The 26,064-nt window shown below is 50.2% G+C and overlaps 4 protein-coding genes across 7 annotated transcripts in view; 1 reads left to right on the top strand and 3 right to left on the bottom strand.

Annotated features, from left to right (window-relative positions):
- Nucleotides 1–804: 804 nt before the first annotated feature.
- Nucleotides 805–6,082, bottom strand: CYP2C18 (cytochrome P450 family 2 subfamily C member 18). Its single transcript, NM_001001752.3, has 9 exons — nucleotides 5,874–6,082; nucleotides 5,381–5,543; nucleotides 4,734–4,883; nucleotides 4,159–4,319; nucleotides 3,538–3,714; nucleotides 3,214–3,355; nucleotides 2,636–2,823; nucleotides 2,010–2,151; nucleotides 805–1,401 (listed from the first exon to the last, which is right to left on the bottom strand). The coding sequence occupies exons 1-9, from the start codon at nucleotides 6,051–6,053 to the stop codon at nucleotides 1,220–1,222; spliced, it is 1,485 nt and encodes a 494-aa protein (NP_001001752.2). The 5' UTR covers nucleotides 6,054–6,082; the 3' UTR covers nucleotides 805–1,219.
- A 3,651-nt stretch (nucleotides 6,083–9,733) lies between these two features.
- Nucleotides 9,734–14,987, bottom strand: RP11-400G3.5 (cytochrome P450 2C9-like). Its single transcript, XM_015288526.4, has 9 exons — nucleotides 14,779–14,987; nucleotides 14,286–14,448; nucleotides 13,639–13,788; nucleotides 13,064–13,224; nucleotides 12,438–12,614; nucleotides 12,114–12,255; nucleotides 11,564–11,751; nucleotides 10,938–11,079; nucleotides 9,734–10,330 (listed from the first exon to the last, which is right to left on the bottom strand). The coding sequence occupies exons 1-9, from the start codon at nucleotides 14,956–14,958 to the stop codon at nucleotides 10,149–10,151; spliced, it is 1,485 nt and encodes a 494-aa protein (XP_015144012.2). The 5' UTR covers nucleotides 14,959–14,987; the 3' UTR covers nucleotides 9,734–10,148.
- A 2,943-nt stretch (nucleotides 14,988–17,930) lies between these two features.
- Nucleotides 17,931–22,841, top strand: ZP4 (zona pellucida glycoprotein 4). The gene is made up of 12 exons (NM_204879.2): nucleotides 17,931–18,153; nucleotides 18,494–18,615; nucleotides 18,693–18,795; nucleotides 19,121–19,276; nucleotides 19,632–19,819; nucleotides 19,975–20,072; nucleotides 20,458–20,588; nucleotides 20,779–20,968; nucleotides 21,042–21,189; nucleotides 21,785–21,863; nucleotides 22,141–22,257; nucleotides 22,336–22,841. The coding sequence occupies exons 1-12, from the start codon at nucleotides 17,955–17,957 to the stop codon at nucleotides 22,434–22,436; spliced, it is 1,632 nt and encodes a 543-aa protein (NP_990210.1). The 5' UTR covers nucleotides 17,931–17,954; the 3' UTR covers nucleotides 22,437–22,841.
- Nucleotides 22,842–24,017: 1,176 nt separating this feature from the next.
- Nucleotides 24,018–26,064, bottom strand: part of LOC423752 — a 29,272-nt gene continuing 27,225 nt past the window's right edge. For all 4 annotated transcript variants that reach the window (XM_015288524.4, XM_430091.8, XM_040702792.2 and 1 more), the window contains exon 9: nucleotides 24,018–25,972. The gene's annotated coding sequence lies outside the window, so the exon portion shown is untranslated. The remainder of the gene's footprint in view (nucleotides 25,973–26,064) is intronic.

The following is a 26,064-nucleotide window of genomic DNA, read 5'->3' as shown; positions in this document are numbered from 1 at the left end:
GGGTCCCATGGCTGCATTTCAAGAACATGAGAGTTTTATACTTGTGTGTTCTTGAAGTTCCAGAGGACAGGACAGAGAGCCATTGTGAGGGGAAAGAACCTTTTGAGGTTATGCTTCTGAGAGGCTCGGAGATGCTGTCCTCATTAGGAGAGTACGAAAACTCTCTGGGAGAGGTGGCTTTGCTGTCCTCTTATGTTTAACTTACTCCATTTTAATAAAGAACATGTATGTCCTGGTAGTGATACAGCTGGAAGAGAAGAACAACCAGAGTGTTTGCAGGAGTCCCCATCACTCAGATGCTTTTGCTCCTCACAGATGCCAGGGAGGACAATGAGGCACCCTTGTTCTCATTTGACAGGAAAAGACTAGACTGTAAGTGAGGAAGAAACCTGAAGGCAGAAAGAAACTCCGGCTGCTGTCCTTACCCCTGGAGATGGCAACTTCCCTCTGTTCTCCCCTAGGGAAAGGCTGTAACATAGCATGTCCAATGAATGAGAGGGGACCCCAACAGCAGGCAGAGGTCTCACCAGCACTGGAGCTCTGGCTTCCTTCAGCCGCTGAACTGGGGGCAGAGCTGTCCTCCAGGAGGGATGCTGCAGCTTTCTGTCAGCACCCTGTGTGCAGCATACTGGCAGGGATTGTTGCAGGCAGCAGCAGTGAGTCCAGAGGTGAGGCGGGCAAGGCCTCACCCTGGGGAGGAGAGCCCTGCCTGCAGGGTGCTGCCCTCATGCATTCTGACCTACTCTGTTGTGTCGAACAGTGGCTGCGGGCACGGTCCTAACCCAAAGAAAGGAACAGCTCAAGTCCTCCTAAATAGATTGCTCTTTATTGGGTCATTAGCATACACATACGCAACACAGTCACTGTGCAAAGTGTGCTGCTCTGGGTGGGACACATACAGCCCTAGAAGCAGGGGATGGACAGCCATGGAGTCACAGCTGTGAGCAAATCAGCTGTTCAGTGGGACTGCTGTGCTCAGGGAGCACATGCACAGAATGTCACTGCAGTGAGGTGCATCATTACCTTCTGCGCTGTGGTGAGGAGGAGCAGTTCAGGGAGGTGTTCAAAGTATCCGGGTTTGATCTGCCTGGGACTTTGTCTGCGGGCTGTCATGTGGAGGCTTTGGGTTGGTGGGGCAACGCTCCTGCCACTGGTTTGAGTTGGGGAGGTGTAAAGGAGCAGTCTGGCTGAGGAGCACAGCAGTGAGGTTTTGTGCCCCTCAGCGGGGGATAGCACAGAGCTGGTAGTAGGGAGGAACATTTCCTGTCCCACTCAGTGTAGGGGTGATGCTGAGTTCCTCAGGGCTGATGACAGGCTTCAAGGTGAAGTTCTGCAGGATGGCGGTCAGGAGTAAGAATATCTCCATGCGTGCCAGGCCCTCTCCAGGGCAAATGCGTTTCCCTGGAAGCAAACACAACCAGTAGCACTGAGTGGGTGTTGTTGAGTGGCTTGGAGTTTGTCCTAAGCCCACGGGTTATGCATGCAGCCTTATGGACTGGATGCGGCCACAGCAGCGAGGTGAGTGGAAGTTTGTCTGGGTGTGTGCAGGCAGAAGAGGAGCTTGACGAGTCTTGACCATGGAGGAGGCGAGGGGAGGATGGGAGAGTGAGGAGATGCAAAGGGTGGGTGAGAGCGGAGCGCTGGGGCTATTGGACGGTGTGTGGTTGCACGTGGCCTGCTTAAGAGGAGAGTGGGAGAAGTGGAGCTGCCGTGGAAAGAACGGGTTGACTAAGGCTGGCTTTGATGGATGCGTATGAAGGTGACAGGTACTTCAGAGAAGCAGAACGGGTCCCCTGCATGTCATTTAGGCAGCAGGTCACCAGGAGGAGTTTGAAAAGCTGCCGGGCCCCAACCAAGGTGGCCATTGTGGCTAGGGAAGGGATCAGCAGGGAGGAATTAAGTAGAGGGCAGTGAGCCCCGAGGAAGCTCTGGTGGGACTGGGCTGGGAGCAAGTGTGGTCACCTGAGCAGGAGGGCCACAGCTCCTGAGGGAGGGAGGCTGTGCCTTACCTGCTGAGAAGGGAATGAAGAAGTCGCTCTTCCTAAAGGTGCCATTCTGGTTCAAGAAATGTCCAGGATTAAACTCGGTTGGGTTTGGAAACTCCTTGCTGTCATAGAGTGCAGTACTGAGGAGGGGCATGACTGTGGTGCCCTGTGGTGACAGGAGAAGAGCAGAACATGAAGGGGAGCAGCATTGGATCACTTAATCCTGCTGCCTGCCGAGCTAAGGCTGAACACAGTGGTGCGATCCTGTCAGACGACACAAAGAAATGTGAGCACCGTGGCCCTGGCTCTAGCGGATTGTGCTGTTCAGTCCCACAGCTTGGTGCCTGTGTGAGGTGACACAGCAATGTTTTGTTGTGAGCTTTGCATGTTTCCCGTAAGTGGCCAGTCTGCAGAGCAGGAGAGCAGAGGTGTTGGGCAGAGCTAGTGTTCCTGTCTTGGCCCAGGGAGCAGCAAGAAGGCATTGCAGGGAAGCTTCGGGAGCCTGGGAATGTGAGGATAGAGGTTTTATCAAGGCCTGGGTGAGGACAAGGTCTGGTCCCAGCATTTCCTGCTACTGGCCTATATCTGACAGTGTGAGTGCAACGGTGCTGCTAGTGTGCTGCCAAACTAGAGGGAGCTTGCGTGCTAACCTTGGGAATGATGTAGTCTCTGAAGTGGATGTCTTTGGTCACAGCATGAGGGAGGCTCGTAGGGATGAGAGTGATGAAGCGCTGGATTTCGTGGACCACTGCGTCTGTGTAGGGCATCTGGGTCCGGTCAGCCACGCAAGGTCTTCGTGATCGTCCTACTACCCGGTCAATCTCTTCTTGAACTTTCTCTGTCATGAGAAGCAGAGCCGGTAAGACAGGCCAGTAGGACAAACCCCACCCAAGCAGGTTGTCCTAAGCAGTCCTCAAATCCCGTGGATTCAGAATGAAATCAGTGATGGTGGGAACATTTATGTTGATTTTGGTGTTGTCTGGAATGCATCTCCACTGCAGCCTATTCCAAGAGTGGCTTGTAACTACTTGGTTAGATAGGAGTACTGGGAGAGAAAGATGTGGACACAGTCAAGTCCCTGGGCATTGAGGTTGGGTGCACTGCACAGGCACCCGGAGGTATGAAGGTGCAAGGACATTGCCCATGGACGTAGAGTGTGAGACGAGAAAAGTATTAGATGTGTCATGACCTGGGGAGCACTAGAGGGGAAATATCTGTAGACTGATACCTTGTATCTTGGGATATTTGAGAAGAAGCAGAAGCCCGTATCGTGTGGTGGTGCTTGTTGTCTCCGTTCCAGCAATGAACAAGTCGAAGGTGGACGTTATCAGGTTTGTCATGTGGAAGTGTGATTTGGGATTGTCTTTTTCCTAGGGAAAAGGCTGTGCTGTTTCTCAAGTTGAAAGGAGAACGGTGTCCCTTTCTTGTGCCACCCCAAATTTTTATTTCCACTCAGAGCTATTGAATTTCTCTGCTAAGTGCAGCAGCCAACTGGGAGAAGTCATCAGCATAGGTGTATCTGGGGATGAGCTGTGGCTTGGTGCCTCCTTACCTCCTGCATTTTGCTGAGGAAGCAGTCGATGAAATCCTGGGGAGCGCTGGGATCCAGGGAGGCTTGGTGCAGCTTTACCTCTTCTGCCACAAAGGCTTTTACAGCATCAATTTCTTTGAATATATTGTTATGTGGGCCGGGCAAATAATCCAGAACGTAGGAGAACATCTGGTATAACTGGCAGGAAAGAAACAGAAAGGTCCCCAGTACGAGCATTGCCCTATTCTTAGTGATTAGCCAAAAGCTTAGGCAGGTTCAACCCCCCCCAACAGAATCAAGCAGATGGGCTGTTTGGCTGGGCAGTCCAATAGGATGGTGCAGACCTGCTTGGTCACAATATGAATTCTTAGAGTTATTAAATGTTTTGGGAGGGTCTTCAAAATCATCTAGTTTCAGTACCCATGCCATGGGGCTGTAACGGCATAATACCTTCTTTGTATTGAAGGTATTCCCTTTTCTGCGCTTGAGAGCTGATGGGGCCTACAGTGGAGTATGACAGAATCACACAATATCCCAAGTTGGAAGGGACCCACAAGCATCATCGAGTCCAACTTCCCTGTGAGGGAGGCCTCCTGCTCCCCTGGCAAAATGTTCCCACTCTGAAATATCTGCTGAAGGTACCTGTCCCCAGCGGGAGTTCATCATCTCAAATGTGTTGTTCATGTTGTTCATCAGAGATAGGAACTTCTTGTCTTTATAGTCATATCGCTTCCCAAAGACAATGGAGCATATGACGTTGGAGACAGCGCAGCTCAGCTTGAATGTTGGGTCAAAGGGCAGTCCTGTGAGATCAGCAAAGTTACAGTGTACAAATAAGCAAAGAATGAATTAAATGAGACCTATGGCTACTCTGGGTAACATGAGCTGCAGCGGACACTGGAACTTCACAGTCTCTGAATGAAAACAGAGGGGTTCTCCATAAGAACAGAACACAATCATGGCATTGCTAACAGCTTTCAGGGGTGAAATGCACCGTAGGGTGCGTTAACAGACTCACAGAAGGGCTCAGAGACTTCTGAGAGACCACCTTGCCCACTGTTCAAGCAGGGGCACCGGGAGCCGCTGCCGCAGGAGCACGTGCAGACATCTTTTGAGTATCTCCAAGAATGGAGACTCCCCAGCTTCTGCTAAGAACGTGGGCTCCCTTGGCACGTTCCTTTTTTGCAGATGTAGGCTGTATTAGCAGTGGATCGTACTCTTTGTTTTTGTGATCTCTTCAAGCAAGTGCTCAGCTTCCTCCTGGATCCTCTCTTCAATGCTCCTCTTCCCCATCCCAAAGTTGCGCAGAGTGCTGAGAGCAAACCGCCGAACGTGTAACCATCCCTCGTTGTTGCTGAAAATAATGCCTGTAGAGGAAGAAGAAAGAGGAGAGAGCTGTCTTTGGAGTGCTGGACCTGAGAGGAGTGGAGGCTCGCAATGAGAGTGAGGGCTGCCTGTGGGGGAGCACTGACATAGCACTGTGCAGTACTGTGGTTTGGAGGCAACCTCTGGAGGTGCTGTAGTCCGTCAGCCTGCAGTTGGCCTTCTCCAGGACATAGCCAACCTCCTTGTGAACAGTTCATCCCTTGTATCCACAGAGAACTTCCCTTACTGCAACATGGCTGCGTAGCTTCTTGCCCTCTCTGTGCACACACGAGGCAAGTCTGGCTGCAGACTTGTGTCTCTTACCCTGTTCAGGTGGTGGATGCCAGGGATTGAGAGCTGCCCTGCCTTCCCTTGTGCCGGGGGGACCCACCCTCTCCAGTCTGACTGCCCTCATGCATCATTTGCTCCAGCCCTCATCTGCCATACTTGTCCTCAGCGCTTCCCTTTTCCTCAGGGGAGGCTGAGTCAGTGAACATACCTAATCCTTTGTTTGCCCGGTCCCCGATAGGCATGTGTCCTCTGGCAGCAAACTCATCCGCACGATCAATCAAGGCTTCTTTCACCGCCTCATATCCAGATAGCACCACTACTGGAGTTGAACCCAGTTGCACTGAGAAGACGGGCCCATATTTCTCAGCGAGCTGTCAAAATGCAAGCGAGAGCGTGGCCATGGAGCAGGTAGAGAGGAGGGGTTGAAAAGTGATCGGGCTGCTGCCTCCTGCTGCAGTCTGTGCAGCCGCTCCAACCTGCCATGTTAAGTAAGGCCTGTTCCTCTCAAGACAAACATCAGCGAGCCATCAGCCCCTAAACAAGGGTGACAGCAGTGTGGGGGGCAGCTGAGAATCCCCAGGGCTTTTCTGCTCCTTGCCCATTGCCCCTCAGCAGGGTATAGCCACACGTCGTCCCCGTGCACACAGCCCACACATTCCTCACCCTCAGCAGAAACTGAGAGGAAAGAAGGGAGTCCTTACCTTCTCAAGGGTTTTGGCTAAATTCTTTGGTTTCACCTCCAGTATGTTCCCTACGATGGGAAGGGGAGTTGGTCCCTCAGGCATCTTCCCCTTTCCAGTCCTTTTTCTCCATTGCACGATGGAGAGCAGGCAAGCAACACAAACCAGGAGGACCACACTCGCTGCTCCCAGGAGCAACATCTCCCACGTGGGCACGAGCTTCTGAGTGCACTGTTATGGCTGCCCGTGCCCCTTTATATATGGAATGGATCTGCTTTGTTAGGTAAACAACAGGTTTTTCTGAGTTACCCAATACTCCTAAGCAAACTTCTGAGTCTGCTCTGTATTGCGAAATTAGGGCTTCTCGCATTGTTGATTAAAGACACACCTTGTGTCAAACAACTGCAGAGGCCATCAGAGTTTAAGAAGTTTCATGTCTGCTCATAGTACTGCTTATTTCCCTCTAAGTTCATTGTTACAGAGTCCATAGCATGGGTGGGGTTCCACCCGTGGGTTCCACTTGAGGTGCTCCCAGAAATGTACTCTTGTCGAGCGTGTTCCGCATACACTGGTGCCATGTGGGTTTTCTGTTCTTCACCATGGTTTGTGTCAGTTCTCATTGAGGGAAACCATCTGTGCTGCTTCCTGAAGTCTTCCTGGCACCAGTGGTTAAGGTTGCACTGCATGCAAACAGTGCTGCAGTCCAGAGCCAGGAGTATATAAGGGAAATCAGCTCTTCTCACGTGTGCACAGCTGCCTACTTATCCATCGATTGCATGCAGGAGTCTGTTTGTGTGCTTCCATGTTAGCAGCCTGCGTGTAGGATTTGAAGCAGTGACTCCTTTACCAGAGAGCACTGTCACTCAGCTTTTTGCACTTAAGCCATGGAATGAGCAATCATTGCTTCAAGAGGGGGAAACGTGGGGAAAAGAAGGCAGGACTGTGGGATTTGCCATGGAGGGAAGAACTCAGGGTGAGAGGAAGAGCTGGAAGGCCCATCTTGTGCTCCAGAGTGGAGTGCACAAACGAGCTGCTCACAGATCTGGGTTAGGAACACAGACCCATCTCTTGACAGAAGCTCAGCAGGTGCCCTGTGGCTGTTTGCTGGCACGGGTGCAAGCACACTGTGATGGATTTGGAGGCAGCTGGGAGCAGAAGAAGGTGTTAAACTGCAGAGTTGGCTCCACCTGGAACCATCAGGACTTATTATTCCCAGCTGCCTTTACTGCTTAAAAGGGCCAGGCTAAGAGCAGGTACTTCATGGTGCTTGGCGGGAGAGCAGGATGGGTGTTGTAGGGCAGGCCATGGCTGTGTTTGGGGCCGTGTTCTTCTTGGGGTTGCTTGGTTCCCTTGCTTTGGTTGCAGGGACTTGGAGTAGGCCTTTTGTTCACCCTGGCCTGCTGGCTTGTGGCCAAGGGAGCTTGCAGCTCTCCTTACCCCCGGGGCTGGGAAGGGAATGCTTTCTTTGTGCGGGCTGCTTGGGTTAAGTGACAGTGATGTCAAGAGGCTTTCTGAGTGCTCCCTCGTCAAATTTGAGGGTGCCGCTGATACTCTCTGGGGAAAGGGCTTGAGTTGTGAATGTGCCAGGGTCTCAGGACATTGGAGAAAGCTCACTTAAAGGTCCTGCACCTGTCTGGGGCAATGCCAAACACCAGAAGAGACTAGGAGGTCTGCTCCAAAAGGAGCAGCCTTCTGGAGTAGGTTTTGGAGGCACTGTTGTATGAAAGACTTGACTTGAGCTGGCAGTGAAGACCTGTGCCTTAAAAATCCAATTGTATTCTACACTGCGTTAAATGAAATGTGGCCCACAGGTCAAGGGAAGTAATTCTGCCACTCTACTCTGTGCTTCTGAGACCAAACCTGCAGTTCTGCATCTGGGAGCTCAGCGGCTGCCAGCATAAGAGTTACATGGACTTCTTGTAGCAGGTAAAGCGGAGGGTCGTGAAAGGACATGGCTGAAGCACCTCTCCTGAGAAGTTAGGCTGAGAGAGCTGTGTTTGTTCAGCCTGGAGAATGGAAGGCTCCAAGGAGCTCTTACGGTAGCCTTCCAGTTCTTAAAGAGGGCTCACAGGAGAGAAGTGGAAGGTGCGTAGAGATAGGTCAGGGCATTATGGTTTTAATCTGAAAGGGTATAGGGTTAGGTTAGACGTAAGGAACACAGTATTCACAGTGAGGGTGGTTTGGTGCAGAAACAGGCTGTCTGCAGAAGCTATGGATGCCCCATCCCTGGAGGAGTTCAAGGTCAGGCTGGATGGGACTTAGAGCAACCTGGTTTATTGGATGGTGTCCCTTCCCAGGGCAGGGGTGTTGGATCTAGATGGTCTTTGAGGGTCCATTCAATCCAACCAATCTCTGATGCTGTGGTGTGAGGAAGTCCTGCTCTGGAAGGCCTGGAACTTTCTACTTTCCATTTAACTTCTGAAAGACCTTGATGTGATTCTCTGGCGAATTACGGAATTGCCAGCAAGTTCAGACAAGGTTTTGATATGCTAATCTTAACTGCTGCATGAGCTCCGACATTGCCAGGGCAGTTCATGGAAGTTCATGCGTCTCTAAGAACTTCTAGTTGGGGAAAGTGGAAATCATGGGTGTTTGCTTTGCAGAGGAGTTCATGGCAGTTTGTATTGCTACACGATGTCTCTCTGCTGCCGATTCATATCCCTGCCAGCTTTTCTGTGAATTTCCCCTGTTCCTGGGCAGCAGGGTTCCCTTCTCAACGCTGCCTCACTCTTTGTGCCATAATTCTAGCAAAAGGCCTGGAACTAGAAATACTTCCAAGATTTCTCGCTTTCATCAGGATGATCTCAGTGTGTTCCAAATACTCCCACCACCCTGGCGGGCACGCAGAAATTTATTTACAAGAGTGGAGAACTCACAAGTGCAGTCGCTCTGACCTTTTTCTGCCAGAGGCCATAGACCTTTCCATGTCCCAGCAGCGCCCATGGCTTTTCTGAGTGTTATCTTCTGCTTGCAGAAGCCACGAGTATGCTAGACTAGTTGTTTCTCTCCATCTGTTTGAAAGTCCAGGGAGGTGAGGCTCAAAGACCCTCTTTCCACTTTTCCTGGTTCCATTGGAGACATGTGTTTGGGATTGTCAAGTCACAGGCTAGCAAGTGTTGTAACTTGGTCTCTTTTCTTCTGAAGTAAAACTCAAGCTTGAGGGAAATGTCCCCCCTGTGTAGAATCTCCTGTAGGTTTGCTGTCTGCTCCTCCTTTTCTTTTTGGACCTTGGTTCAGCAGGTGTCAGCGGCAAGTGCCACTCCTGCCCTCAGGGCTGCCAGCACCCCCCTCACACGGGAGGCTTGGAGAGGATATCCCTGCTGCCTGCAAGTGCCTTTTGGCATTTTGGCAGGTTTTGGCCCTGGGTGGTGTGTCAATTGTTGCATGTCTGTGCACAGCTGTTCTGCACAGCGTACCACATCCCTTGCATGGTACGGGACAGACACACGGCATTCTCACTGGAGGCAGTCCCAGAGTGCACGGGGCCATTTGCACTTTGGTTCACAGCAGTTATTGATGGTGGTACCTAATTCCTCTTCTTGTCAAAGGTTTTCTTGTCAAGGGCCCCCAACAGCAGGCAGAGGTCCCAACAAAGAGGTCTCACCAGCACTGAAGCTGTGGCTTCCTTCAGCCTCTGAACTGGGGGGAGAGCTGTCCTCCAGGAGGGATGCTGCAGCTTTCTGTCAGCACCCTGTGTGCAGCATACTGGCAGGGATTGTTGCAGGCAGCAGCAGTGAGTCCAGCGGTGAAGCAGGCAGGACCTCACCCTGGGGAAGAGAGCCCTGCCTGCAGGGTGCTGCCCTCATGCATTCTGACCTACTCTGTTGTGTCGAACAGTGGCTGCGGGCACGGTCCTAACCCAAAGAAAGGAACAGCTCAAGTCCTCCTAAATAGATTGCTCTTTATTGGGTCGTTAGCATACACATACGCAACACAGTCACTGTGCAAAGTGTGCTGCTCTGGGTGGGACACATACAGCCCTAGAAGCAGGGGATGGACAGCCATGGAGTCACAGCTGTGAGCAAATCAGCTGTTCAGTGGGACTGCTGTGCTCAGGGAGCACATGCACAGAATGTCACTGCAGTGAGGTGCATCATTACCTTCTGCGCTGTGGTGAGGAGGAGCAGTTCAGGGAGGTGTTCAAAGTATCCGGGTTTGATCTGCCTGGGACTTTGTCTGCGGGCTGTCATGTGGAGGCTTTGGGTTGGTGGGGCAACGCTCCTGCCACTGGTTTGAGTTGGGAAGGTGTAAAGGAGCAGTCTGGCTGAGGAGCACAGCAGTGAGGTTTTGTGCCCCTCAGCGGGGGATAGCACAGAGCTGGTAGTAGGGAGGAACATTTCCTGTCCCACTCAGTGTAGGGGTGATGCTGAGTTCCTCAGGGCTGATGACAGGCTTCAAGGTGAAGTTCTGCAGGATGGCGGTCAGGAGTAAGAATATCTCCATGCGTGCCAGGCCCTCTCCAGGGCAAATGCGTTTCCCTGGAAGCAAACACAACCAGTAGCACTGAGTGGGTGTTGTTGAGTGGCTTGGAGTTTGTCCTAAGCCCACGGGTTATGCATGCAGCCTTATGGACTGGATGCGGCCACAGCAGCGAGGTGAGTGGAAGTTTGTCTGGGTGTGTGCAGGCAGAAGAGGAGCTTACAAGTCTTGACCACGGAGGAGGCGAGGGGAGGATGGGAGAGTGAGGAGATGCAAAGGGTGGGTGAGAGCGGAGCGCTGGGGCTATTGGACGGTGTGTGGTTGCACGTGGCCTGCTTAAGAGGAGAGTGGGAGAAGTGGAGCTGCCGTGGAAAGAACGGGTTGACTAAGGCTGGCTTTGATGGATGCGTATGAAGGTGACAGGTACTTCAGAGAAGCAGAACGGGTCCCCTGCATGTCATTTAGGCAGCAGGTCACCAGGAGGAGTTTGAAAAGCTGCCGGGCCCCAACCAAGGTGGCCGTTGTGGCTAGGGAAGGGATCAGCAGGGAGGAATTAAATAGAGGGCAGTGAGCCCCGAGGAAGCTCTGGTGGGACTGGGCTGGGAGCAAGTGTGGTCACCTGAGCAGGAGGACCACAGCTCCTGAGGGAGGGAGGCTGTGCCTTACCTGCTGAGAAGGGAATGAAGAAGTCGCTCTTCCTAAAGGTGCCATTCTGGTTCAAGAAATGTCCAGGATTAAACTCGGTTGGGTTTGGAAACTCCTTGCTGTCATAGAGTGCAGTACTGAGGAGGGGCATGACTGTGGTGCCCTGTGGTGACAGGAGAAGAGCAGAACATGAAGGGGAGCAGCATTGGATCACTTAATCCTGCTGCCTGCCGAGCTAAGGCCGAACACAGTGGTGCGATCCTGTCAGACGACACAAAGAAATGTGAGCACCGTGGCCCTGGCTCTAGCGGATTGTGCTGTTCAGTCCCACAGCTTGGTGCCTGTGTGAGGTGACACAGCAATGTTTTGTTGTGAGCTTTGCATGTTTCTCGTAAGTGGCCAGTCTGCAGAGCAGGAGAGCAGAGGTGTTGGGCAGAGCTAGTGTTCCTGTCTCGGTCCAGGGAGCAGCAAGAAGGCATTGCAGGGAAGCTCCGGGAGCCTGGGAATGTGAGGATAGAGGTTTTATCAAGGCCTGGGTGAGGACAAGGTCTGGTCCCAGCATTTCCTGCTACTGGCCTGTATCTGACGGTGTGAGTGCAACGGTGCTGCTAGTGTGCTGCCAAAGTAGAGGGAGCTTGCGTGCTAACCTTGGGAATGATGTAGTCTCTGAAGTGGATGTCTTTGGTCACAGCATGAGGGAGGCTCGTAGGGATGAGGGTGATGAAGCGCTGGATTTCGTGGACCACTGCGTCTGTGTAGGGCATCTGGGTCCGGTCAGCCACGCAAGGTCTTCGTGATCGTCCTACTACCCGGTCAATCTCTTCTTGAACTTTCTCTGTCATGACAAGCACAGCCGATAAGACAGGCCAGTAGGACAAACCCCACCCAAGCAGGTTGTCCTAAGCAGTCCTCAAATCCCGTGGATTCAGAATGAAATCAGTGATGGTGGGAACATTTATGTTGATTTTGGTGTTGTCTGGAATGCATCTCCACTGCAGCCTATTCCAAGAGTGGCTTATAACTACTTGGTTAGATAGGAGTACTGGGAGAGAAAGATGTGGACACAGTCAAGTCCCTGGGCATTGAGGTTGGGTGCACTGCACAGGCACCCGGAGGTCGTAGAGTGTGAGACAAGAAAAGTATTAGATGTGTCATGACCTGGGGAGCACTAGAGGGGAAATATCTGTAGACTGGTACCTTGTATCTTGGGATATTTGAGAAGAAGCAGAAGCCCGTATCGTGTGGTGGTGCTTGTTGTCTCCGTTCCAGCAATGAACAAGTCGAAGGTGGACGTTATCAGGTTTGTCATGTGGAAGTGTGATTTGGGATTGTCTTTTTCCTAGGGAAAAGGCTGTGCTGTTTCTCAAGTTGAAAGGAGAACGGTGTCCCTTTCTTGTGCCACCCCAAATTTTTATTTCCACTCAGAGCTATTGAATTTCTCTGCTAAGTGCAGCAGCCAATTGGGAGAAGTCATCAGCATAGGTGTATCTGGGGATGAGCTGTGGCTTGGTGCCTCCTTACCTCCTGCATTTTGCTGAGGAAGCAGTCAATGAAATCCTGGGGAGCGCTGGGATCCAGGGAGGCTTGGTGCAGCTTTACCTCTTCTGCCACAAAGGCTTTTACAGCATCCATTTCTTTGAATATATTGTTATGTGGGCCAGGCAAATAATCCAGAACGTAGGAGAACATCTGGTATAACTGGCAGGAAAGAAACAGAAAGGTCCCCAGTACGAGCATTGCCCTATTCTTAGTGATTAGCCAAAAGCTTAGGCAGGTTCAACCCCCCCAACAGAATCAAGCAGATGGGCTGTTTGGCTGGGCAGTCCAATAGAACAGTGCAGACCTGCTTGGTCACAATATGAATTCTTAGAGTTATTAAATATTTTCAGAGGGAAAGGGTCTTCAAAATCATCTAGTTTCAGTACCCATGCCATGGGGCTGTAACGGCATAATACCTTCTTTGTATTGAAGGTATTCCCTTTTCTGTGTTTGAGAGCTGATGGGGCCTACAGTGGAGTATGACAGAATCACACAATATCCCGAGTTGGAAGGGACCCACAAGCATCATCGAGTCCAACTTCCCTGTGAGGGAGGCCTCCTGCTCCCCTGGCAAAATGTTCCCACTCTGAAATATCTGCTGAAGGTACCTGTCCCCAGCGGGAGTTCATCATCTCAAACATGTTGTTCATGTTGTTCATCAGGGACAGGAACTTCTTGTCTTTATAGTCATATCGCTTCCCAAAGACAATGGAGCATATGACGTTGGAGACAGCGCAGCTCAACTTGAATGTTGGGTCAAAGGGCAGTCCTGTGAGATCAGCAAAGTTACAGTGTACAAATAAGCAAAGAATGAATTAAATGAGACCTATGGCTACTCTGGGTAACATGAGCTGCAGCAGACACTGGAACTTCACAGTCTCTGAATGAAAACAGAGGGGTTCTCCATAAGAACAGAACACAATCATGGCATTGCTAACAGCTTTCAGGGGTGAAATGCACCGTAGGGTGCGTTAACAGACTCACAGAAGGGCTCAGAGACTTCTGAGAGACCACCTTGCCCACTGTTCAAGCAGGGGCACCGGGAGCCGCTGCCGCAGGAGCACGTGCAGACATCTTTTGAGTATCTCCAAGAATGGAGACTCCCTAGCTTCTGCTAAGAACGTGGGCTCCCTTGGCACGTTCCTTTTTTGCAGATGTAGGCTGTATTAGCAGTGGATCGTACTCTTTGTTTTTGTGATCTCTTCAAGCAAGTGCTCAGCTTCCTCCTGGATCCTCTCTTCAATGCTCCTCTTCCCCATCCCAAAGTTGCGCAGAGTGCTGAGAGCAAACCGCCGAACGTGTAACCATCCCTCGTTGTTGCTGAATATAATGCCTGTAGAGGAAGAAGAAAGAGGAGAGAGCTGTCTTTGGAGTGCTGGACCTGAGAGGAGTGGAGGCTCGCAATGAGAGTGAGGGCTACCTGTGGGGGAGCACTGACATAGCACTGTGCAGTACTGTGGTTTGGAGGCAACCTCTGGAGGTGCTGTAGTCCGTCAGCCTGCAGTTGGCCTTCTCCAGGACATAGCCAACCTCCTTGTGAACAGTTCATCCCTTGTATCCACACAGAACTTCCCTTACTTCAACATGGCTGCGTAGCTTCTTGCCCTCTCTGTGCACACACAAGGCAAGTCTGGCTGCAGACTTGTGTCTCTTACCCTGTTCAGGTGGTGGATGCCAGGGATTGAGAGCTGCCCTGCCTTCCCTTGTGCCGGGGGGACCCACCCTCTTCAGTCTGACTGCCCTCATGCATCATTTGCTCCAGCCCTCATCTGCCATACTTGTCCTCAGCGCTTCCCTTTTCCTCAGGGGAGGCTGAGTCAGTGAACATACCTAATCCTTTGTTAGTCCGGTCCCCGATAGGCATGTGTCCTCTGGCAGCAAACTCATCCGCACGATCAATCAAGGCTTCTTTCACCGCCTCATATCCAGATAGCACCACTACTGGAGTTGAACCCAGTTGCACTGAGAAGACGGGCCCATATTTCTCAGCGAGCTGTCAAAATGCAAGCGAGAGCGTGGCCATGGAGCAGGTAGAGAGGAGGGGTTGAAAATTGATTGGGCTGCTGCCTCCTGCTGCAGTCTGTGCAGCCGCTCCAACCTGCCATGTTAAGTAAGGCCTGTTCCTCTCAAGACAAACATCAGCGAGCCATCAGCCCCTAAACAAGGGTGACAGCAGTGTGGGGGGTAGCTGAGAATCCCCAGGGCTTTTCTGCTCCTTGCCCATTGCCCCTCAGCAGGGTATAGCCACACGTCGTCCCCATGCACACAGCCCTCACATTCCTCACCCTCAGCAGAAACTGAGAGGAAAGAAGGGAGTCCTTACCTTCTCAAGGGTTTTGGCTAAATTCTTTGGTTTCACCTCCAGTATGTTCCCTACGATGGGAAGGGGAGTTGGTCCCTCAGGCATCTTCCCCTTTCCAGTCCTTTTTCTCCATTGCACGATGGAGAGCAGGCAAGCAACACAAACCAGGAGGACCACACTCGCTGCTCCCAGGAGCAACATCTCCCACGTGGGCACGAGTTTCTGAGTGCACTGTTATGGCTGCCCATGCCCCTTTATATACGGAACGGATCTGCTTTGTTAGGTAAACTACATGTTTTTTTTATCACATGGTTGGGTTAATCAGTCCTGCAAGTCTATCATTTGATTTTGCCCTATGTTGCAAACCACGTATTGTCAGATATGAAATGGTGATTAAAGACACACCTTGTGTTAAACATGGTAGAGGCTTACATGTTTAAAAAATTTGAAGTGTGCTCATAGTACTGCTTATTTCCCTCTAAGTTCATTGTTACAGAGTTCATGCTGTGGGAGTGGTGTTCCACTTGAGGTGCTGAAGTTATAGTTATACCTGTGACATTGCTGTAAGGCTGGCACATCCAAAACACAGCCCAGCCCTGCCCACCCTGCTGCTGCCCTCTGCCCCATGCCACCATGGCAGCGCCTTTGCCTCACTGAGTGACTCTGACCCAGTCCTGGGCGCACACCCGTTGCTCACAGCAACACAACATTGGTGTGATATTTACACTGTCTAGGCTGAAAGTAGGGCACGGGGAGGATGCAGTGCAGTGCTCGTTCCTGTTATAGCATATAATTGTATGTGTTTTTATACACTGGCTAGATACAGTCCCTTGAACAGCGCTAAATAAGCAGCTGTGCTTTCCTTTTCTGTAAAGGAATTGGATTTATTTCCTTCCAATAAAGGAAATGGCCTAAAAAAACATCAGTTCTTTTGGTATATTTGTGATTCTGTTTTCAGGTGACATAAATGCATTACCAGTGAATTTCCATATGGAATGTAGAGTTGCAATCAGGGATGCCTGCAATCAAACTAAACTCAAATAAGAAACTGATCATGTCTCTTTACCAGGCCTTCATATGCTCTCTTACCAGAGAAAATATCCCTTGCTCCACAGTCACACCTTATTCACGTAATTGATTTTTGGCAGTATGTACATTTGTGAACAACTGTTTTCAAGGCTGAAGCACAGGAAGAGCAAAATTTTATCCAAAATCTCTGATGACTCAACCGAGAACTCTCTAGGAATCACAACTACTCCCATCAAGCCAGACTGACCCAGTAGTTTCACAAAAGCAAGGTCACATAGCCCACTAATGTTTTTGTTGCTCTCTTCTTCTATATTTTAATAATAGTAATAATAATAAAAAATGTTGTTGCTAATATGCATTAACTACATTATGTATTTCACAAGGCTTCTCCAAAAGTAATGCCTCCTGTGTTATTATGCTGGCCCATGACATCAGAGTTGGATGTTGGTGGGATGGCAGTAGAGGCTGAACCTTCCTACCAATATCCCGTTACATTTTCTTGCTGTGTGACAGATGGCAGTAGAGGGGCAGTCTGACAAAAGGCCATCTGACATGACATGGAAGTGCACATGGAGCAAAGGCAAGTCACTGAATTCCTCTGTGCAGAAAAAAATGGCACCCACTGATATTCATCAATATTTGCTGAGCATTTATGGAGACCAGACAGTAGAAGCGAGCACAGTGAAGCAGTGGTGGTGCATTTTAGCAGTAGCAGTAGATGGTCACCTCCACTGTTGTAGATGTTTATGAGTGTGGCATGCAGGTCTTGTCATCTTCATCACTGATGAAAATGCACAGCTAATTGTGATGACTGTCTTGAAAGATAGTGTTTTGTAGCTGAGAATTTGCTCAAATAGTATTATTTTGCTCTTTACATCTGTTGTAGTTTCCATGGAAATAAATAGGAGGCATTACTTTTGGAGTGTCCTACGTAGATGTGGCCCAAGACAATTCCTCTTCAAGCCAAAAGGTTGAACAACTCATGTTGTAAGCTGTGAGAAAACAAGCAAATGGATAAGGGAGAGGTTTGGGAACAAGACAGATCTACATCTTTCCTCTCATCAAAATTGCTTTCCACTGCTTATAACAACTTCCAAACCAAGTAGTTTGCTTTCATGGATCTCAGGTGCATTTTACTTACCTCCCATCTCCACATCAACCAGCATGCAGTCATGTGTGTATGTACAGCAGAACTAGAGTGATAACTGAAACCATTCTTGGCACAGGTATTGCTGTGGTGAAACTACAGCACTCCCAGTGTTAGTTTGGGTTGGTTTTTGTTTGTTTTTTTTTTTTTTCTTTTTTTTTTTTTTTGTTTGTTGTTCTTTTTTTCTATTAGAGCTATTCTTGAAGTATCTGAAAAATTTTTCCTGTCAGCATGAACAAACTATTGATGAATTGAAGAGAACTATTTCTGTAGCTCAAAAGCACTTCATTTATTTGCTATTATTTAGCCAATTATTAGCAGTAAACGCTGCTAACGTCTGACAGCTGTATGGCTGATGCGTGGCAAGAGCAAGGCTGTCTGCGTGAGAGGAGGAGAAATGTTGCAGTTACAGGCAGGCAAAGGGGGCTGGCAGGATAAACTTTCTCTGGGATCATGGAGGAGTCCCTCTTACATATGCTTTAGGCCCACCAATGGATTCCCAAGTAAACCAGTCAGCTTCTGGGGTGCGGGTACCACAAAGCAGATGGTCCTGTTGACCGGCAGCCTGTCCCTGCTATGCCCACACACCCTCCACTGTAAACAGTGCTGTAGTCCTGAGCTAGGAGTATATAAGGGAAATCAGTTCTTTTCACATGTGCACAGCTCCCTGCTTATCCATCGATTACACGCAGGGGTCTGTTTGCGTGCTTCCATGTTAGCAGCCTGCGTGTAGGATTCTCGGGCTCCAGAGTGGAGTGCACAAACGAGCTGCTAACAGATCTGGGTTAGGAACACAGATCCATGTCTTGACAGAAGCTCAGCAGGTGCCCTGTGGCTGTTTGCTGGCACGGGTGCAAGCACACTGTGATGGATTTGGAGGCAGCTGGGAGCAGAAGAAGGTGTTAAACTGCAGAGTTGGCTCCACCTGGAACCATCAGGACTTATTATTCCCACCTGCCTTTACTGCTTAAAAGGGCCAGGCTAAGAGCAGGTACTTCATGGTGCTTGGCAGGAGAGCAGGATGGGTGTTGTAGGGCAGGCCATGGCTGTGTTTGGAGCTGTGTTCTTCTTGGGGTTGCTTGGTCCCTTTGCTTTGGTTGTAGGGACTTGGAGTAGGCCTTTTGCTGACCCTGGCCTGCTGGCTTGTGGCCAAGGGAGCTTGCAGCTCACCTTACCCTCAGGCTGGGAGGGGAATGCTTCCTTTGTGCTGACTGCTTGGGGTAAGTGAGGGTGATGTCATGAGGCTTTCTGACTGCCTCTGACTCTAGAAGTTGTGAGGTATGGCTGGAATGTGAAGGATGCTGGCTCTGATGTTCTAGTGCCACTTGTGTAATCTGGGAGCTGATTACTTGACCCAGCATTCATGGATTTGGGTGGAATGTTATGCCAGGATCTACACGGCCTTAGCTGCTAAGTTCTCTTACAGCTCTCTGTTAGCACAGACCCTACTGTGGGCTGAGATGCCCCCTTTTTTTTGTTAACCAGACAATAGAGTTGCAGTACACTCATGTCTTCACCATGGGATGCTGAATCCCCTGATGCTGTCTTGTCTCCTCTTAGATACTGAGGGGAAGGCACATGCTCTGCAGAATGATTCTGGCTGTGGTCTCTGGGTATCTGATGCTCTGGATGGCTCCAGGGTAGTCTCCGTTTCCTACACCAGCTGCTATGTCTTTGGATGGGTGAGTGACCTGGGGATCCTGCTGGGGCTTCAGTGACCACTGCTCTGGCCACACTGATTAGCGTGGCTCTCTTCCAGGATGGCAATTACTTCATAATTGTTGGGCTGGAAGGGACAGATGCTGCTGGACAAAAGGTTGTTCATGAGGAGAAGCTGTTCATGTGCCCTGCGGACCTTCCTGGTAAGACTGACCACTCCTGAAGAAGTGCTGCCTGTGGCCATGAATGCCTTACCTTGCAGGCGCCTATTCCTATACCACCTGTGGGGTGGGAGAGGTAGCTCATGTCTATACAGGTGACGTCTTAGAGGATGTCAGAGCAGAGGCCCTGGTTTTCTGGATGCTTGCTTGTCAGCAGGCTTCTATGCCAGCTCTGAGCCATGTGTTTGACTGTCACCTGAGTCCATGAAACTTCCCTTGACTTGTATGCAAAATCAAACCAGTGTCCCCTGTGTCCTTGACCCCGTGCTCCTGTGCATTTGCTGCAAGTTCCTCCTGTTTCTTGCAGCACTGGATGCTCCTAGCAGCAGTGTCTGTTCTGCTGTCCGCAGCCAGGACCGGCTGCCCTGTGCCTCCTTACCCATCAGCCAGGGAGACTGTGAAGTGCGAGGCTGTTGTTACAACCCCAGGGACAAAGTGAAGACTTGCTACTATGGTAACACAGGTGAGTGTGGATGGTCATCCTCCTCTCTGGTGCAGTGGCTGGCTGGAGTACCTGCTTTCCCTGGCAGAGATTGGTATGTACCAGTCCTGCAGGTGGATTAGGGCTGTGGTTCTGGTTGTCAAGGAAACTTATTCGTGTGTCCAACCCATAATGAGTATTGCACCAGACTGGGGTTTATGGCCAGAATCAGTGCTGCTGAGATTATCTATTGCTGGTAGCACTTGTACCAGCACTTCTACCTTGCTTTACTCAGCATATGCTGTGGGGGTTACAGGAAGGTCTTGCTGCCCTTCTCTGTGCTGTGTGTTTGAGGCTGTTTCTCCTTGGACCTAAGACTGACTCTTTACCCCCCCAGTGACAGCACACTGCACACCAGATGGCCAGTTTTCCATTGCTGTGTCTCGAGATGTGACCCTGCCACCTGTTATCCTGGACTCTGTGCATCTGGCCAGTGGGCACAGTGCTGGCTGCGTCCCTGTAGTGAAAAACAAGGCCTTTGTTGTGTACCAGTTCCCACTCTCTGCCTGTGGCACTACTTTTCAGGTAAGAGTTGCAGCTGAACTAGCTGAAGCTTGCAGATCTGGGACAACCTGATGTGGCTTTGACTACACACTGGGCGCCCTATGGATTTCTAGACGCCAACCATTGCTTTACTCCAGCCAGACTTTACTGCCAAAATGTCTGTCCTGTTATTGCAGGTGACTGGAGACCAGGCCGTATATGAGAATGAGTTGGTGGCATCCAGGGATGTGAAGACTGGAAGCCTTGGTTCTGTCACTAGGGACAGCACTTTCAGGTAATACCCTGGGGCAGGCTCTGTTGTAACAAGCAGGAACTTGTCCAGTGAGCCTGCAAACAAGTTCAGAATGTACAGCAGTCACCTGAGTAGGCTAAGGACTACTCCTTAGAGGAGTGCCTCTTGCAGCTAAATGGTATGCGTGAAGCTTATCTGGATGGAGCATGCCATGTCTCCAATTGAAGGGAATAAAGCTGGTGCTGATCAGTGCCACCCTGTGGACTCAAATCTGAACTCTGAAGAGAATTTTGACTAATTACGAGAAAGCGCTGGAGGAGACTCTGGAGATATAATTAACTAAAGCAGATACTAGGTTGTGATCTTAGATAAGCTTGGCAATGCCAGAGTAGCCTATCTGCCTGACCAAGTGCTCCTGTCCTACCAGGTTGCACGTCCGCTGTAGTTATGCCATCACTGGGACTTTTGTTCCCTTGAGTGTTCAGGTCTTCACGCTGCCGCCACTCCCTGCTGTCTCCCAGCCTGGTCCTCTGTCCTTGGAACTGCGTGTTGCCTCAGGTATGAGAAGTCCACAGGACATGGTCTGTCTTTTTGGTGTGGGGCTTTGCTCTCTGCTGGGTAATAGGGGAGTGAATCCTGCTTCTGCTTCTCTGCCACACTGAGAATTTGATGGCATAGCTATGAAGGGTGCCCTCAGTTTCTCTACCTGTTTATTCCTGCTCTAAAATAGCCCTTTCTTCTCACCCAGATGAACGATACAGTTCCTACTACACTGACAATGACTATCCTGTTGTGAAAGCTCTGAGAGACCCTATTTACATAGAAGTTAGAATCCTTCAGAGGACGGACCCTGACCTGGTTCTAGTACTGCACCACTGCTGGGCCACACCAAGTATTAATCCTCATCAACAGACACAGTGGCCTGTCCTGGTGAATGGGTAAGCGGCTTGTAAACAACTTTGGGTGGGGGAGGAATGACTTGCACTCATTAACTTCCGGCCTCTTTCTCAGGTGCCCTTATGCAGGGGACAACTATCAGACACAGCTGGTACCTTTGAGTACTGCCTCAGGACTACTGTTTCCATCACATTACCAGCGCTTCACCCTCTACACATTTACCTTTGTGGACTCTGCTTCCCAAGAGGTGCTCTCTGGGCTGGTAAGCTGCCTTCCTGGTTCCCTAGCTTCCTCTTGAATTGGTTCTTAATGCTCACACATTAGGTGGTCTCATGTCTTTATTCCCTGAGATGATTTTGAGTATAGGCAACATATCAGTGGAGGAATGTGACAGAAAATGAGATTACTGAAACAGCAGATCTACTTAAGTGCTAGCTTGCTGTCTAAGATGTGTTGAAATAGTTCAGGGCGTGTGGTCTAACTACACAAAATCCATAAACTTCTTGGCTAAAATGACTTGAAAGTAGCATTCGGGTGCCTGGAGGGCATCTGGACTGTGAATCTTGTGAACTACTGAGCACTTCAGTGCAACTTGATCATTTTCCATGCATCTTCTCAGTGCTCCTGGATCAAGCCATACTCCAAACTAGTCCCAGCTGTGTACCTAGGCAGTGCTTACTCAACTGAGCTAACTCTAGGGGTCCAGGAGAAGTGCTGTAATGCCAGATCTGATGTAGTTTGAAGGCATGTGGACAAGGTATCAAAACAGCTATGTTGACCAGGTTCAATGTATCACAGCAGGATATAATCTGTCTACAGATAGTGAGCAATTCAAGGCTATATTGCCTTCTTTCTAGGTGTACCTGCACTGTAGTGCCTCAGTGTGCCACCGGTCTGTGCAGGAGTCCTGTGCCAACACTTGTCCTGCTAGAGCCAGTAAGTGTCTTAGCCTTGCTGCATCCGAAGGGGCAGCAGGGCTCTGGTCTCCCAGCCAGTGGGTAGGGGCACACGCTGTTCCGTGGTACAGGTTGGCAGGCATTTCCTGCTCCTTTCCTCTGAGGAAGGGCTCTTGCCTCCCTGACAGAAATGCAGGGGTCACTGTAGGCTCTTCTCTCCATGACAGGCTTGGCTGAAGGTTGAGAAGGTGGCTAAAGCCTCCTAACCTTGAGGGCTAGGCATCTTTGTCACCTACAACTCTTTTGCTGCTCCACAGGAGGTAAAAGGAGTGCTGAGCATACCCTTAAGGACAGTGCCTCCCGTGTTTCCAGCAAAGGCCCTGTTATTTTCCTGCAGGATGAGCTAAGACGAGTAGCTGATGTGAATGACTTCAGTAAGTGTGCAATTCAGTATAGGTATAGACCAGTCCCTTCCCCAACCTGGTTCTAATCAGGGCTTCTCTCCTCGGCAGGAGCAGCTGCAGCCTCCTGGGCTCTGGGTTTTGCTGCTGTGGCTGCTGGGGCAGTGCTGGGCATGGTGCTGGTGGCTGCTGTGCTGTGGTGGAGGAAGTGATCTCACTCCTTAGAGGGACCTGTCTTGCAATAAAGTGGTTCCCAAACACATGAAGTCTGTGGGATGCCTTCTCCCTCGTCCAGAACCCGAGGTGTGGAACAGGAGTAAGCCTTAGCACTGTGGTTTTTTTGAGGTTTTTTTCTTTTTTTGTAAGACAGAATGATACTGGTGACTGTTTTCCAAATGCCACTTATCTAAACTGATCTTGCCGTCTGCCTGTTCTGCTATGGGATTGATGCTAACTCTGATGTCAAGGAGCCTCTGCCTTGGGAATCTGTAGGCTGAACCAGGAGTGATGCTGGGTGGTGTCTGTATTTCTCTCAGTTATCTTTACAAATACTGATCTTGGCTCCTCTCAAACACCGAGCTCAAGAGCAGCAAAACCAATTAAAAGGTATTTTTGCATCTGCTGTCTCTTTGGGATATGTAGGGTAGCATGTGGCTATAAGGAGAAGCCGGGGATCGCCCCTTGCCCCAGAGCACACCAGCTCAGTTGAGGCTGTGCTGCTCTGTCCTGCTATCTCCAGGACAGGAAAAGCAGTGCTCAGCCTCCTGCTCAGGACAGGAGCAGGCTATGCCCTCCGCCCTATCGTGCGAAGGCAGGGGAGTTCTCCGGCTGGACCATTATCAGCTGAGAATAAGTCTAACGCCTCCCTTAAGGGAGTGCCTCTTGCACCTCAATGGTATGCGTGAAGCTTATCTGGGAATGCAGTACATGAACTTACCTGCCTTCTGACCTGTCTTTAGAAGTTTGCGTTATTAATTATAGGGCAATCAGAGGAATTAGTGCTGACCACACCTCAGTAGATCAGAAGCGGTCCTCTGGCACCGCTCTTAATCGTGCGCGCAGGCCGATAGCTGAAGGCTGCGGGAGCGCCCCGTGCGGGGCGGCCGTGTGCGGAGGTGCGGCTGTCGGGGCCCGGCCGGGAGCTCGATGCCGCCCTCCGCGGGCTGGTGCGTGCTGAAACCAACGTTGTGCTGGATGAGGCCGGGGGCTCTGGGTGAGAAGGTGCTTAGGGGGCCGTACGAGTCTGTGGGAGCTCTTTGGGAAGCAAGCCCGGGGGCTGGAGGGGCAGTGATGCGTGCTATTGGCTATGCTCTGCCGGTGCTCAGCTGTCTGCTAGCAGCTCCAGGGCCAGTGCTGAGCTTGGGGTATTCTGTGGGGTACCACAGGCCTGAAATGCCAGATTCCAGTCAGTCCCCTGTAGACAGGGCAGTTGAGCGGTGCTGCTGCTAAATCTAGATCTCCAGAAACACTGGTTCTGGGCACCTGTGTTCCTTGTCCTGGGTGTCTTTTCCCTTCTCTCTGGCAGTGCTGAGTGCTGCTCTGCTGTGCCTGCCTGCAATTGTAGACACGAAGCCCAGTGCAGCTCTGCTATGGAGCTGTTCGGTCCAATCTCTCCTAGCTGTGCCTGTGGGGCTCCCCAGGGCTGTGGGGAATAGCAACAGCCTCAAAAGGACCAACTCCTGCTTTGCCCAGAGGTAATGTTTCCTTCCTTGATGAACTTGGCTCACCTGAATAACGTGCAGCAGTAACTGTACTCCATCCCTGGTCTTCATTAATGAGAGATCTGAAACCAGTTATTTTGTAAGTGATGATTTTATTATTAAACTTACTAAATTGTAATGCAGGCATATCTTGGAGTGGAGAACTATACAGTATGTTACATGTTATAAATATAGTTTTGAAAATACACGAATATATTTCATATAATGCTGTAATAAAAAGAGTGCTAGTTCATCTTTATTTTAAAAACCGTAACACCTATAATGTGAGGAGAGTAGGGGATGGGAAAACACCATTTCATGACTCTCTTGAAACCCTGCAAGTCCAGTTCTGCACTGATTCACATTCCTTAGTGTCTGTACAGGTGGAGAGTGTAAGTTGGGGCAGGATTTTTAGCCCCTGGGAGTTATGGAGATATACAGACTATTCACAGAATAATCAAGTCATAAATATCTCTAGCTTTGGATAAAGCTAGCAAGATATACAGTGAATAACCATGTCTCACAACAGCAGCTATAATTAATGACAACTGAAATATTAAACACAGCACCTAGTTCAGGGTACTAACCGTGAGTCAGCACAAATGGTTTTTTTTTTTTTTTTAGATGCTAAATAACAGCAGCTACACTGACCTTCGCCTGCAAATTATACTTGCACTGAGTAAACATGATCTGTTGTTCTAGTGAGCAACAACTCGTTGCTTTGTGTTGCTGCTAGAACTGGGCTCAGAGAATCTCAGAAGAGATCCTGCTCTGCCTTGGAGGGCTCCAGCTGCTGTGGGTGAGCGAAGGGGCTGCACCTGCTGCTGAAGGGCTGCACCTGCTGAAGTTAGCAAGTTACTGTCATCTTCTGAAATATCAGTTCCCAGGGATGGACCAGAAGGGGTTTTAAATAGCCTGTGCCTGATTGACAGTTATATTGCAATTCAGGGGAGTAGCATGCCCCTATAACAAGAGGCAAGTTGGTTTGCTTGAATCTTTACACCATAGGCATAAATTCTTTTGCTGGTAGGAGCTGGTGCACAGATCACTGCAGCAGCTACAGCACCTTCAGAAGCAGATGCTGTCAGTTCTGAGCTCTGTGGAAACATGGCAGTAAGGCACCCACCAAGCATGGCTATAGCATTAAAAACAAACAACAAAAAGCTTATGAGGACTAAAAGAATAGTCCTAGGGGGAAAGATGCAGAATATAGAAGGTGTATGTGAGTAACTCATCCTTGCAGCCTTGTTCTTCTGGAAGACAGGTAGCACAGCCTGGCGGAGAGCTGGGCTGCATGGTGACTGAGATGCTGCCGTGGATGTACCCTCCCAACTCTCTAACAGCCAATTCTTGCAGTGCCATTCATCATGTTGACTTCTGCATTAGGATGGCACTGAAGTCAAGGAGTGTTTGCAGAAGGTGCAGCTGATGGTGGGTTTGTGGATGGCCCTGGGGGAGAGCTTGGCCTTACAGACTCTTGTTCCTGTTGCATTTGAGCAAAACTGCATAGCTGGAGAGGTGCTGCTGGCAAGGGAGGAGTGTGCTGGGGGGCAAGCAGCCTGCAGGTCAGCACCCAGCCCTGAGGGAGGTGGCTGCACTCCCAATGGCCATCTCTGCACCCGGCAATAGGTATGGTGCTCCTCTGGACACTGTGAGGCTGAAGTTCATTTCAGCTGTAGGAGGTCCCCAGGAAGCAATGATAATTTAAAAGCTTTGGTGGTTCAGGTAGTACTGTTCCTAGCACAGATAGGAGGAAGAATTAATTACCAAGTCTCATTTAAAAGCCTCTCCTGGTTATGGCACCAAGATGCTGGCTGCAAGTTTCTCTGTGGCTTTTGAGTATGTGGCAGGTTCAGGAGCAAAGCCATAGGTAGCTGAGCATGCATCTTTCCATGGACCTTTATCCACCTCTCCATTCCTTCTTTCCCTTCCAACGTTCAAATCAGCGTTGCTCTGCCAGCAGCCGGAGGATGCTGGGTGCACAGAGCTGCACAAAGCACCCCTGGGCTCTTCCATTTTGTGTCCATCACTGATCCCACTTCTCCTTCCTGAAACAAAAACACGTGGTGGATGTGAGGGACTGGAAAGGGATGTTCTGTATTTACCCACTGGGCTGAGTCTGTTTCTCTTTTAGTTCTTA

Source organism: Gallus gallus, chromosome 6 (assembly GCF_016699485.2).
Source record: "Gallus gallus isolate bGalGal1 chromosome 6, bGalGal1.mat.broiler.GRCg7b, whole genome shotgun sequence".
Lineage (NCBI taxonomy): Eukaryota > Metazoa > Chordata > Aves > Galliformes > Phasianidae > Gallus > Gallus gallus.
This window is presented reverse-complemented; position numbering and strand designations above follow the sequence as displayed.